General features: G+C 38.9%; 1 protein-coding gene across 1 annotated transcript; it reads left to right on the plus strand.

Annotated features, from left to right (window-relative positions):
• The first annotated feature begins 1,240 nt into the window (after window positions 1-1,240).
• On the plus strand, window positions 1,241-1,831 carry LOC141641349 (uncharacterized). Its single transcript, XM_074450015.1, has 2 exons — window positions 1,241-1,441; window positions 1,637-1,831. Exons 1-2 carry the CDS (start codon window positions 1,241-1,243, stop codon window positions 1,829-1,831), a joined length of 396 nt encoding a protein of 131 aa, XP_074306116.1.
• The last annotated feature ends 13,327 nt before the right edge of the window (window positions 1,832-15,158 follow it).

Below are 15,158 nucleotides of genomic sequence, written 5' to 3' on the forward strand. Positions count from 1 at the left end.
AAGATTGCTAGACCTATGACAGCTTTGATGAGGAAAGAGACCAGATTTCATTGGGATGAGAGTAGTGAGTCGGCGTTCCAAAATTGAAGAAACTTTTGACTATAGCTCCCGTTCTAGCTTTGCCAGAGAGAAGTGAGAACTTTGAAGTTTATACTGATACTTCGTAGAATGGATTGGGATGTGTCTTGATGCAAAATGGAAAATTCATTACCTATGCGTCAGATAAGGTGGATGGAGCTGATTGGGGACTATGATATAGAGGTCATCTATCATGAGGGGAAGGCTAATGTGGTTGTAGATGCTTTGAGTAAAAAAAGTGTGCATTCGTTATGCACCGCCATGTCATTGATGAAATCGAAAGATGAAATGACTAAGATGGGGATTCATATGATTCGTAAAGGAGATGCCATTGGGGATTTGACTATCGAGCTCGAACTTTATGATGACATCAAAAGGAAAAATATACTTGATCCCAAGATTCAGGAGTGGAAGACAGGGGTGGAGAAGGGTACAGTTTCGAGATTTTCTATGGATGCTGATGGGAGTATCTGATTCGATGGGAGGTGGCGTGTGCCTAATAATGTTGAGTTAAGAAATTAATTATGACGGAGGCTCATTGCACTCCTTATTCGGTACATCCGGGAGGTGATAACTTCTATAAGGACTTGAAGAAGACGTTTTGGTGGCCCGGTATGAAGAAAGAGATAACATAGTTTGTCACTAGGTGTTTGACTTTTCAAAGGGTCAAGAGGGAGCAACGGGGATGACAAGGTAAGATTCAGTCACTTGAGGTACCCGAATGGAAATGGGAATTGATTTCTATGGATTTCATTGTGGGGTTACCAAGAACTCAACAGTGTAATAACATGATTTGGGTAATTGTTGATCGTCTGCTAAATTCAGCTCATTTTATTGCAAATGAAAGATACTTGGAGTGAGATTCAGCTGGCTAATGGGTACAGGAAGCATGTGGTATGATGACACGGGGTACCAGAGGATATTGTGTCGGATAGAGATGCGACATTTATATCGCGATTTTGGCAAGAGGTGCAGAATTTGATGGGACTACCTTAAAGATGAGCGCGACGTTTATTTTGCGACAGATGGTCAAACTGAAAGGTCCATCAAAACCTTAGAAGACATGTTGCGAGCTTGGGTGCTGGAGTATGGTGGGAGTTGGGAGGATAGACTTGCTTTGATAGATTTTTCATATAACAACATCTACCACACAAGTATTTAGATGGTACCATTCGAGGCATTATACGGGAGGAAGTGTATGAGCCCAGTTTGTTGGGATGATAACATTGACGCTGTGGTTTTAGGACCACAAATGGTACAAGATATGGTTGAACAAGTACACTTTATTCGACAAAAGATGAAAGCAGCTCAGGATCGGCAAAAGGGTGATGCAGATTTGCATCATATGGATATCGAGTTTGAGGTGGGTGACAAGCTTCTTTTGAAAGTGTCACCTATGCGCGGCGTTATGAGGTTTGGCAAGAGAGGGAAGTTGAATTAGAAATTCATAGGTCCCTATGAGATTTTGGATCGAATAAGTGAGGTGGCTTATCGGCTAGCTTTGCCACTAGCTTTTAATCGGGTGCATAATGTATTTCATGTGTCACAACTTCGAAAGTATGTGAGTGATCCATCTTATGTGCTTGAGGTGGTGAATATTGAGCTAGATGAAGCTCTCACTTATGCGGAGGAGCCAAAGGAGATATTGGATCGTAAGGTGCACAAGACAAGGAATGGTGAAACCATCTTGCTTAAGGTGTTATGGTCTAACCACAATGTTGAAGAGGCTACATGGGAGCCGGAGAGGCAATGAGGGAGCGTTATCCACATCTTTTTGGGCAGGTATGTTGGTTACGGGGTCGCAACCTTTGTCTTTTAAGGGGGTTAGAAAATAATCACATGTGTTTTGGGTAGTTTTGAGGTCAGTATGGCTGTGTTTCGAGTTGTGTAGTCATAGTTTGGTTATGGTTGGGAATATGGTTGGCGTCTTTTCGAGTTGAGTGTTCTTTTCAAGTGAGGTGTTCTTTTCGAGTTGTGTGGTTAGTAGGTTGGGTTATGCATAATTGTAACAGGTATGGTGTGAATTTCGGGGACGAAGTCCGCATTTAATGACGGAAGACTATAATACCACGGTTTTCTAGTCACAGTGAACTCGATCGAGTAAGTTGTACTGGACCGAGTGGGTCGTCGAGTGCTTTTAGACAGGCTACTGTTCTGGGTGCACTCGACCAAGTTGTGAGGAACTCGGTCTAGTAGGGCGTACTCGGCCGAGTACATCAGGTCCTCGACCGAGTATCCTGTCTGGCGTGTTATTTTTCTGCGATTTTGATTAAGTTGAGGACGGAATATAAATAACGTGGTTTAGTAACTCCTAATCAGTTTCTAAACATTTTTACAAAAACCTAAACTACGTTACTATTTCTCTAATCATCCTTATCATTTTCAAGTTTCGAGTGGATCGGTCGTGAGTTCTAGCATCTATATTTTCGTGTCATCGCAGTAGTAAGTGTCTTTTATCCTATTATTGATTCGTTATTGGTGTACTAAGTTAAGCAACCCTAATTTGGGTTGATTTGGGGAAAATAACTATTTAGTAATGGATTGTGATGTACTATTATTTGATTATCCTTGTTAGGTGACGATTTCGTAGAAGAACAGTTCTAGCCTTGTTGTTGTCTTGATTGCGGAATTTGCGAATAAGGTAGGGTTTCCATACTCAGTCCTTTGTACGAATGTTGTTCAGTGATGTAGTGATTGTTTAATTTCCTATTGTGATAATATTGTGGTGATTTGGTATTATTGGTATCATTAGTATTGATTATGGAACCATTGTCGGGAGATGGTCTTCACCCCCATGTTTGTCCCTTCTGGCTCCCGTCACAAGAGGATATACACATTAATGATCCGGGATCGCTCGTTGCGATGAGCGGGGCTTATGTTATAACAACCTGGATTTTCACAAGACTTAATTAAACTAATGGCAGAAAATTAATTAAGTCTAATAAACATTATTGAATAAAATAAGGAAATTCGGATCGCTATGGATCCATCATACAAATTAATGTATTTCGAGACTTATATCTCATTACAAAGCTTAGAAATTGTGTCCAACATTAATTATAATTTATTCCGTTCACAAGATCACTACGGTTCCAGATTAAATTTCTCAATCACTCCCCTTGGTCATATCCTCATCTTGGATTCCTAAAAAAATATATCAACAACACGCTGAGCGCAAGAAACCTAACCGTTCTATTAACATCCCTAATAATTCAAAAGCAGGCATGCGAATTAGATCAATGATGCATAAACAAGAGTCACATAATACATATAATGTAATACTACGGTTTTACGAGTCTTTGGGTACTCTATCGAGTGGGGCTTACTCTGTCGAGTAAGTATGTCTGGTATACGAATCAGTGGTCTGCCTGTAGGGTACTCGATCGAGTAGCCTTGGCACTCGATCGAGTAAGTGGAACTCGATCGAGTACGAGACTTACTCGATCGAGTAAGTCGGTTATCGGGTGATTTGCGACGGGTTTGTTAATAATGCGGATTAATATATAATACTCCGTCATGTTTTTCCTAAACACTTTTACAAACCTAAAACACAAAAAGGATGTGGGATTTATCTCTATGCATCCTTTTAACTTAAAGGATTATAACGAATTTTATAAGACATTACTAGTCATAAAATGAATAACATAAACAAAAAGGTAGAGAATTAGAAATAACCTTCGGTCCTAGCTAATTCGGCCTATGAACAATATCGCAATGATATTCTCCTATCAGTTGCACCCAAGACGATATGAGATATGCCCTTGTTCTTTTGCTAGAATCGAATCCTAAATTTTTCTGTAAACTTTTAGATTATTTTATGTTTTTGTGATGAGAGGAGGCAAGGTCCAAAAATTAGGTCAAGAAGAATTTACTCCCCTTTCCTTATAACCGTGTATAAGGATTAATTAGGGCAGATTTACTTTCTTCTAACTTTCGGCCCATTACCGAGACAAGCATATTAGTCGATCGACTGATACACCCGGTCGATCGACCAAGTATCTGAAACAGGTATATCAGTCAGTCGATCGACTGACATACCCGGTCTATCGACCATGTATATAACGCATTATTTATAAATTGTCACTTATATTATCCCGCATTAATTAATACGGGTCAATTATAATTTAATATGACAATATCGTATAATTTATCATTAGCCGATTAAATATAACCGATTACATTTAATTACGAATTAACATATTAATTCGTCCAAGCTAACGTTACATACATTTAATTAAATATAACTTATTATATTAAATTTATGAATTTACAGTTAATTCGTCTCAACTAATATTATTTAATCTTCATTAAATAATTGTCTCATCAACACATTGACTAACTGTTTAGTCATATAAGGCATCAATGTGATCATATTTCTATAACCACATCTCTCAAACACGTCCTATAGGTCTGACCTTTAGGGACCAGTTGATCACCGCCATCTGTATGATAATAACATCAAACTTTCTAGCAAGCCAATCATTATTAGGTAAACGTTAATCAACTGATTAAAATACGAAGTATACCCTTGTGAACCTGTACGAGATTTACAAATGTTTTCACACTAATTTGTGGAGGACACAAGCTCCAATAAACTCCCACTTGTCCTCACAAGTGTATGTGCGATTACCGATTCTCATATCCTAAAATTTCTCCCACTCAATGTAAAACAATTTGCAAATCCGTATTCACAAAGATTGTATTTTACAAGCGATCATTATCAAGAGTGGTTTTCCCGACTAGAGAGTAACTTAACTGATAAACGAATCATCATTCGAGCATGGCCATGCATTTCAGTTACAACTCCTCGAGTGGCCCTGAGAAATAACTATACCTGATAAGGGTTGGATATTTTCCTCAACTCGAATCCTGCAGATGTAAGCACAGTATGAAATGACCCAGAAAAAATCTACTTAGCCTCCAGTTACGGCAGACCGTGAGAAAGAAACCAAAGTCACCCAAAAACTGCCTTAATCTCAAGAGACACTCGATAGTCAAAAGAATCGACTCTAGGAACACAATGGATGTACTATCCACGACCTGGTACCGAATGTTTTTAAACATTTAGGACTCCATTATGTTGTCACAAAAAGTTGTCCTACGATGTATCGTTATAATCTCGCATTTGTGATCGATCAGTCAACCGTTTGACTTATGGCTCGTTGAACCCACCATCAATCGACTGCACAATATAATAGCCGGAGTTATCAGCTCACATTGGCGATTACGGACCAAAACAAATATAATGTAATTCAGTTCACTTTGGGGCGTTCAAAGTTGTCAGTACAATCCACATGAAAAACAAAATATTATAATAAAACGATGAAGTTATAAATAGTATATGAAAAAGATAATGTATCAAATCCATAATCAAGTACTACAACTCAGGAACACGCTTAATTCCCATGGAAATAACGTGCCCTACATGCTTATCATAATTCAACGGTTTAGTGAGAGGATCCGCGATGTTATCATCCGTCGCAATCTTGTCTACCACTATCTCTTCTTGCTCCACGTAATCACGGATCAGGTGAGATTTCCGATGTACATGTCTAGATTTGTTGCTAGACTTTGGCTCCTTAGCCTGGAAGATGGCACCTCTATTGTCACAATAGATGGTGATCGGGTCATTCGAACTAGGAACTACCGTAAGTCCTTGTAAGAATTGACGCATCCATATCGCTTCCTTTGCTGCCTCCGAAACGGCATAGTACTCGGATTCGAGTAGAATCTACTACAACACTCTTTGGAACTTTTCCAGTGACCGCAAAGCACCATTAAGAGTGAAGACGAACCCGGACTGAGATTTTGAATCATCTCGATCCGTTTGGAAGCTAGCATCTGCGTAACCGGTTGCGCATAGCTTAGTATCTCCTCCATAAGTCAATATCCAATCCTTAGTCCTCCGTAGGTACTTAAGGATGTTTTTAACAGCTATCCAGTGTGTTTCACCTGGAGTTTTTTGGTACCGATTCGTCATACTCAATGCATATGCCACGTCTGGACGTGTGCATATCATGGCATACATGATCGATCCTATTGCAGATGCATAAGGAACACGACTCATGCGCTCAATCCCTTCAGGCGTCATGGGTGATCGATCGAGACTTGCTCAACGCATCCCGCCGTCATTGGAAGGTTCCCCTTCTTGGAGTTGGTCATGCTGAACTTCTCAAGAATCTTATCCAAATAAGACTCCTTACTAAGTTATAACGTCCGTCGTGATCTATCTCGGTAGATACGGATTCCCAAAATGCGTTGTGCCTCACCCAGATCTTTCATCTGGAAATGGTTCTTCAACCATCCTTTAACCGAAGATAGGAGAGGAATGTCATTCCCACTCAAGAGTATGTCATCGACATACAATATCAAGAATACAATCTTGCTCCCACTCGACTTGATATATAAGCATGGTTCCTCGACCGATCGAGTGTAACCATACTCTTTTATCACCTGGTAGAAACGATGATTCCAACTCCGAGAAGCTTGCTTAAGTCCATAAATGGAACGCTTAAGCTTGCATACTTTCTTAAGATGTTCAGGATCTATGAAACCTTCGGGTTGCACCATGTACAACTCTTCCTCCAAATAACCGTTTAAGAAGGCGGTTTTCACATCCATTTGCCAAATTTCATAATCATGAAAAGCGGCAATTGCTAAGATTATCCGAATGGAACGTAGCATGACTACAGGTGCAAAAATTTCATCATAATGCAATCCGTGCACTTGAGTGAAACCTTTTGCCACTAGTCGTGCCTTATAGGTATCTGGTTGCGCGTCTATAGAACGCTTTATTTTGTAAAGCCATTTGCACTGTAGAGGTTTTACCTTATTAGGTAAATCAACTAGATCCCACACGTCATTCTCATACATGGAGTCCATCTCGGATTGCATGGCTTCGAGCCATAGCTTTGAGTCGGAACAGGTCATGGAACCTTTATAGGTACTGGGTTCATTACTCTCTAGGAGTAAAACGTCATTCTCCTCGACCATACCAATGTATCTGTCCGGAGGATGAGAGACTCTACCTGACCTCCTAGGTTCCTCAGGAATATTAACTGTGTCATCAGTTGGAGGAACAACTTCCTCCATCCGTTCCTCGGTTTTTGGTTCTGGAATCACCGATGGCTCGAAGGTTCTATTACTCGTCTTGTTCTCGAGAAATTCTTTCTCTAAGAACGTCGCACTAGCCGCAACAAAAAATCGATGTTCGGTAGGCGAATAGAACTAATGACCAAATGCTCCTTTTGGATAAGCTATGAAGTATGTCTTGACCGATCGCGGGCCGAGCTTATCCTCGTGTCTCCACTTGACATAAGCCTCGCAGCCCCAAACCCGAATAAAGGACAAGTTAGGGACCGTTCCCTTCCATATTTCATATGAAGTCTTGTCGATAGCTTTAGTCGGACTTCGGTTAAGTATAAGAGCAGCTGACAAAAGAGCAAAACCCCACAATGAATCAGGCACTACTGTGTAACTCATCATGGATCGATCCATATCAAGTAAGGTTCGATTTCTCCGTTCGGACACACCATTTAATTGAGGTGTTCCAGGTGGAGTTAACTGTAGAACGATTCCACAGTCTTTAAGGTGTTGATCAAACTCATTTGAAAGATATTCGCCACCCCGATCTGAACGGAGTGCTTTAATCTTTCTACCCAGTTGGTTCTGTACCCTATTCTGGTATTCCTTGAATTTCTCAAAGGACTCACTTTTATGCTTCATTAAGTAGACATATCCGTAACTACTTAAATCGTCCGTGAAAGTGATAAAATATCTATAGCCATCTCTAGCGGTGATTAACATAGGTCCACAAACATCAGTATGTATGAGTCCTAATAGGTCACTGGCGCGCATTCCAACACCTTTGAAGGAAATTCGAGTCATTTTGCCAATGAGACATGATTCACACGTGCCATATGTAGAAAATTCGAATGTGGGAATAGTCCCATTATCGACGAGTTTCTTTACGCGTTTCTCATTTATGTGTCCCGTTCGACAATGCCATAGATAGGTTTGATCTTTGTCACCAACCTTTAACTTCTTATTATTCATGTGTAATACTTCCGTGGTTTGATCTAAGATGTAAATTCCATTCATGGAACTGCTTTGCCATAAATCATTTCATTAAAAGAGAAAATACAACTATTATCCTTTATTGAAAATGCAAAACCGTCTTTAGCAAGTACGGAAACAGAAATAATATTCTTAGATAAACTGGGTACATAGTAACAGTTATTTAAAGATAACTCAAAACCACTAGGGAGTTGGATTACATATGTTCCCTTCGAGGCAAAGAAAACTCGTGCTCCATTCCCGACTCGCAGGTCCACATCACCTTTTTCGAGAGGTATGATGTTCTTTAGGCCCTGCAAATGATTACACAGATGAGAACCACAACCAGTATCTAGTACCCAAGTTCCGAAACTTGCATGGTTAATCTCAATCATATGAATATAAGATGACATACCAACAGGAACGACGCGGCCTGCTTTGATGTCCTCACGGTAGACGGGACAGTTCCTCCTCCAATGTCAAGTCTTGTGATAATGGTGGCACTCTATGTCACCGCCCTTGCTCTTTGACCTGCCCCGTGAGCCACTAGTCTCACCAGGCGCACTCTTACCGTTTCCTGGCTTTTTAAACTTTGGCTTACCTACAGCTAGATCGCCATGAGCCTTGCCCTTACCTTTACCCTTGTTGGAAATTGTGAGAACATCCTGCTTCATGCTCCCACTCAATTTCATATCCTTCTCGGTCTGTACGAGAAGGGAGTGTAGCTCATGAGGACTCTTTTTCAAGTCATTCATGTAGTAGTTCGCCCTGAAAAGGGCAAAACCATCGTGAAGAGAATGAAGAATTCGGTCAATGACAATGCTCTCACTGATTTTACATTTCAGTGCCTCCAGCTTCTCGACATTTTCAATCATGTGAAGAATGTGTGGGCTAACCGATAGGCCCTTCTGGAGTTTCACATCAAAGAAGCGACAGGTATGCTCATATGTAACGATTCTCGGTGCTTTTGAGAACTCGTTAGTGAGCGTGGTGAAAATCTTGTTTGCACCTTGGGCAATGAAGCGTCTCTGCAAATTGGTTTCCAATGCAAAGATGAGTAGGTTCTTTATCGCACCCACTTCCATAACGAAGTCACTATAAGCGAGTGCCTCGTTGACTCCTGCATTGGGGCCTGGGTTTACCGGTATTGGCTCAGTTAAGTACTTGAGCTTACCGTCAGCAATGGCAGCATTCCGTAGTGCTGCCTCCCAGTCCGCAAAGTTGGACCCGTCATTTTTCAGACGTGTGAACTGATTCATTTGGTCCATAAAAATTTTAAGCCAGGACGCGCGATCAAGTGTCGCACTAGGCATTGGGATTGCGTTATTTCCAGCCATTTGTTGTAACAGTATTATCAAAAATATACGTGTTCTACACTGCGAGAAGAAGAATAAAAATAATAAGCATGTGCATCGTTTATATTTTAAGTCTAATGAACTAATGTCATAACGCGAAGACTCAAGCATTTATACAATTGACCTCCCTCAAGAATTATATAAATGATCCCAAGACTCAATTTTCTGTAAATTGATAAGCTAACCTTTTAGCTAATTCTGCCGTTAGAATTCTTGGTCGATAAATTTCTGTAAATTCTATCTTTTAGTCCATCATAATCACGAGAAACTCTTCGGACTATAATATTAAGATAAACTAAGTCAACACAACTACTTACCCAACGTAGAAGGGGTCATATTATGCCTACCGACGAAGAAGGGATTCATAGTTGTTTGCCCTTATAAAGACTAGTCTCAATTTCCGTTTTAGAGGAAGATCCCATCAACTTCGTTTTAATTCATTTTAAGTGAACTAATATCTAGCATGCGTGAATGAATAAACTAAGGTGATGGCTTAATAGACATGTGACATCTGTATGTCTATGAAAACTAACATACAACCTATATGTGTCAATTTTCATGCATTTTAGTAGTAGGTGGTTTGGTTTTAGGCGGAAAATGATGCATAAACTATCATGTGAATGAAAAGCAATAGGAATGAAAAACGTAAAAACAATAAAAGTCCTACTGTGGACTATCCTATCAAAATGAACATTAAATACAAGTTTGGAATCCATCCTTAGACCCGAGAAGCTTGTCTTGATGTTCCATCTTGATCCATGTAGCGGGAGTGAGCTCCAATCTCCATCTTTAGTCTTCTTTGGAAATTACATTAAATAAATTTACATAATAAACCTATTTATTACATTCTAATTTCAAAACCCAAAACTAAAGAAAAATAAAGGAGATTCGAGATCTCATAATTACATAAAAAATCATGTTTCCTTCATTACCAAAACATAATTTGACTAAGGCCACACTAAGTATTACAAATTACAACCGATTGCAAAAAAATACGTAAATAAATTCATTCAACGATTCATTCAACAAAAATAAAATGCATCAACTAAAAATAAATTAAACATACATGACAATTCCTTAATTATGTTGATTAATTTATCCAAACCACCTATTTAATAATTAAATTTAGTGACAATTCCTCAATTAATCACATTAATTTTAATCTTAATTCATATTAGACATGTAATATGAATTTAATCCATCAATATTTTAAACTGCTTTAAAATAAATAGGTATCTATGAATTATAAACCGCTTCATAATAACTAATTGGCCAAAATAAACAAAAAAAAAAACCTCTTTTCTTTTCTTTTTGAGTCTCGGCAAAAAGAAAAAAAAAACAAGAGAAATTTTTATTTTTTTTAAAACAGCTCACGGCTAAAAAAAAAACAGCCCATTTTTTCGTTAAAATAGCAAAAACAAAAAAAAAAACAGAACCCCTTTTTATGTTTTGCTCGGCATTTCTGAAAACACAACAAAAAATGAAAAAGTTTCCTTTTGTTCTCGGCAAACCCTAAACAGCCGTCAAAAAAAATTTTTCTTGCGGCAAAAATTGCCCTAAAACAAAAAAATAAGATGAAGAAATATCGTTTACAGTTGCTATTAGTACACGATTAGCATATGAATTAATGAAACGTGATTAACCGTATATGCTAAAAACTATATAGCAAAAACGAATTTTATATCATCAACATGACGATTCCATTCACAATTCAATTTAATCCGAATTAAATCAAAGTATCTACAAATTCATTTTATTATTATCTTAACTGATTAAAACAACAATATAGATGAATCAAATGGAAATCAAAACAATCAAAAATTGAAAACCTCTCGGCTGACCAGTCGAGGCAGTCGATCGACCAGGGGTGTTGGTCGATCGACTATACCGCGAACCAAAACAGCTACGGCAGGATAAAAAATTTATAGCCGCAACCCTAATTTCGAGACCAATTTTTGTTTACATACAATTTTATGAAAAATCAACAAAATAAAATTCGTGGCCTTGGCTCTGATACCACTTGTGGGATTTATCTGTATGCATCCCTTTAACTTAAAGGATTATAACGAATTTATAAGACGATTACTAGTCATAAAATGAATAACATAAACAAAAAGGTAGAGAATTAGAAATAACCTTCGGTCCTAGCTAATTCGGCCTATGAACAATATCGCAATGATATTCTCCTATCAGTTGCACCCAAGACAATATGAGATATGCCCTTGTTCTTTTGCTAGAATCGAATCCTAAATTTTTCTGTAAAATTTTAGGTTATTTTGTGTTTTTGTGATGAGAGGAGGAAAGGTCCAAAAAATAGGTCAAGAAGAATTTACTCCCCTTTCCTTATAACCGTGTCTAAGGATTAATTAGGGCAGATTTACTTTCTTCTAACTTTCGACCCATTTACCGAGACAAGAATATTAGTCGATCGACTGATACACCCGGTGGATCGACCAAGTATGTGAAACAGGTATATCAGTCAGTCGATCGACTGACATACCCAGTCTATCGACCATGTATATAACGCATTATTTATAAATTGTCACTTATATTATCCCGCATTAATTAATACGGGTCAATAATAATTTAATATGACAATATCGTATAATTTATCATTAGCCGATTAAATATAACCGATTACATTTAATTACGAATTAACATATTAATTCGTCCAAGCTAACGTTACATACATTTAATTAAATACAACTTATTATATTCAATTTACGAATTTACAGTTAATTCGTCTCAACTAATATTATTTAATCTTCATTAAATAATTGTCTCATCAACACATTGACTAACTGTTTAGTCATATAAGGCATCAATGTGATCATATTTCTATACCCACATCTCTCAAACACGTCCTATAGGTGTGACCTTTAGGGACCAGTTGATCACCGCCATCTGTATGATAATAACGTCAAACTTTCTAGCAAGCCAACCGTTATTAGGTAAACGTTAATCAACTGATTAAAATACGAAGTATACCCTTGTGAACCTGTAAGAGATTTACAAATGTTATCACACTAATTTGTGGAGGACACAAGCTCCAACAAAGGAGAGATTGCAAGTTACGTTGTTCGATTCATTCGCATTATTGGCAAATCCCAAGGCTAGAGGTGTCGGTTTCCTTTGTTCTTTATACCGTTGTGATCCTTGCATCAAGGGTAAGTTCTACATATCATTTTTATAACGTTTGGTTAATGTTGGTTAAACCCTAATTTGGGGATTTGGAGGTTTTTATGATTGTATGGTTAAGGTAGTAATTGAATAAATGTATGTATAGGAGGAGGATTCATAGAGGAGAGATTTTGAGACAGCTGCTAAATCGTCTGATTCTGTGATTGCTTTCCAGGTAGGGTTTCCCTACTCAGTATTAATTACATGATGTGTTTGGTGGTTTCATTGTGATTATTGTTAAAGTATATCGTTGGTGGTTGTGACGGTTGTTGGTTATATTGTTGGTTGTATTATTGATTAATATCGTTGATTGTTGTTGTATCTGTCTGTGGTCTTCGGGGTGTATCCCTGGCTGAGTGGAGTCACTTGCGGGAGTGGCTTCACGCCCTTGATTCGCCTTCTGTGGAACCCACCACAGAAGGGATGTGCACATTAATGAACATGGGTTTATCGCTCGATGGAGATGAGAGGGGCTTAGGTGGGAATGGCTGCGGTCCCCCACTGGCGGTGTGGAGTATCTGTTGTGATGGGCACTCTGGCAGGGCTACACACTTTAGTGTGTAGTCAGTTGTGTGGAGTTTGGCGATGGAGACTGGGGTTTTGATGTGTTGATTGAGCTGTTTGGCATTTGTTTTATTGTGATTTGTATTGTGTAATTAGTACTGACCCCGTTGTTTGTTTTGTAAAACTATGGTGATCCATTCGGGGATGGTGAGCAGTTGTTGAGCAGGTTTGATATGATGCATTTGGGCTAGCCGGGATGAGTCGTAACTTGGCAATTAGAAGAGTCTTTCGCTATGACAGACGATGTCCTTAGTTATTCAGTTTTGCTAGTAGACAGTCGTGGTTTTTGATTTTATTTGATTTAACAGTTTTGGTTTGAGACATGTAATCACTTAAACTATATTTACTTTTAAAGTACGTTTCTTTATTGTCTTATGATTATCATTGCCTCGGGTAACCGAGATGGTGACGTTCTTATACCTGAGTGGTCCTGGTAAGGCAGTTGGAGTATGGGGGTGTCACAAAGTGGTATCAGAGCGACGATCCTAAAACCTGTAACCAAAGAACCTAATGAACATAGAGAGTCAATTAAAATGAAGTCGGGGTAGAAGTTGTAGGAGCTAATGCAAAGGCTTGGGAGACGTCCTAAAGTCGCGAACTCGCCCTACAATTTTGAACCGGTCATATGGGGTACGTGTCGGGATCGTATGTGTTATCTTCTTATTTGTGTATCTACATAGCAACATGTGGTGTGAATCGATGGATATATGAATGTGGAGGATGGGAGTGTGAATAAAAGGTGATGAGTATTGACTTGTATGTTGGATGAATGAAGCATGTTGCTTGTTTTATAATGTGGCATATTAGTGATATGGAAGTAAAGTAGTTTGCTTGAGTATAAAAAGAGCTGCATATATATATATATATATATATATATATATAATGGTTGTTGATTTATATTTGTATATATAAAGCTTGTATTGTATAGTTGGGAAAGAAGGGTAAGCATGCGGGTAGTTATACGAGTCTGCATGACTCGATCGAGTGGGGGGCACTCGATCGAGTAGGTGAGAGGCTCAATCGAGTGGCTCTGACTCGATCGAGTAGGTAGTTTTGTGTTTTCTAGGCAGAAGCGTGTTTTTGGGCACTCGATCGAGTACGGAGGGGCACTCGATCGAGTGTGGTCAGCTCGATCGAGTGGCTAGCCAGCTCGATCGAGTGTGTTTTTGAGCAGTGTTCTGATCAGGTTTTAGAGTCGAGGCACTGAATTGAGTGGCCTAAACTCGATCGAGTGGGTTTTGGGACTCGATCGAGTGGGTTTTATACAGGTCGTATGCATGTTTTGGGTTATAGTATGAGTGTTTATGTCTACCTTTCTCTTATATAGTTACAAGATGCCGCCAAAGAAAACCGCCTTGTATGCTAGAGCTGAGAGTATGATGGTTGACAACATAGTAAAGATGTTGGAGCACCAAGATGCTCTTACGGAAGCTTTGAAGAGAGTGGGGAAGGATAAGGAGGTTGATCACTCCAAGATCAGTATCCATATAGCTAGGTTCAATCCGAAAGAGTATAGGGGAACTGGGGCGCCAATTCTACTGGATAATTGGCACAGGGAGATGGAGAATATCCTGGAGTTAGTTCACTGCCCGGATGAGTTAAAAGTGAAACAAGTTGCGTTCTACTTGAGGGAAGCGGCAGGCGAGTGGTGGGATAAGGTCAAGGTGAGTGCTAGGGAGATGTATATGAAGCAGGGTGATGCGTGTCTATAATATGATATTTTACATCTTTATTTACACGCATTTTATGTCTATTATTAGTAGTTTATTCTACTACTTGCCCTATTTCGTCTACTTTCGTATTTTTATGTAATATTGCAGATTATTGCGGAATTGAGTAAATAATGAGCTTGGTGCACATTTCAAGGCCCGAAAGACATATTTGCGAGAGTTTAGAAGCGGACTACCAGCTACAGCGGTCTATAGA

The sequence above is a fragment of the Silene latifolia genome, chromosome 2 (genome assembly GCF_048544455.1).
Source record: "Silene latifolia isolate original U9 population chromosome 2, ASM4854445v1, whole genome shotgun sequence".
Taxonomy (NCBI): domain Eukaryota; kingdom Viridiplantae; phylum Streptophyta; class Magnoliopsida; order Caryophyllales; family Caryophyllaceae; genus Silene; species Silene latifolia.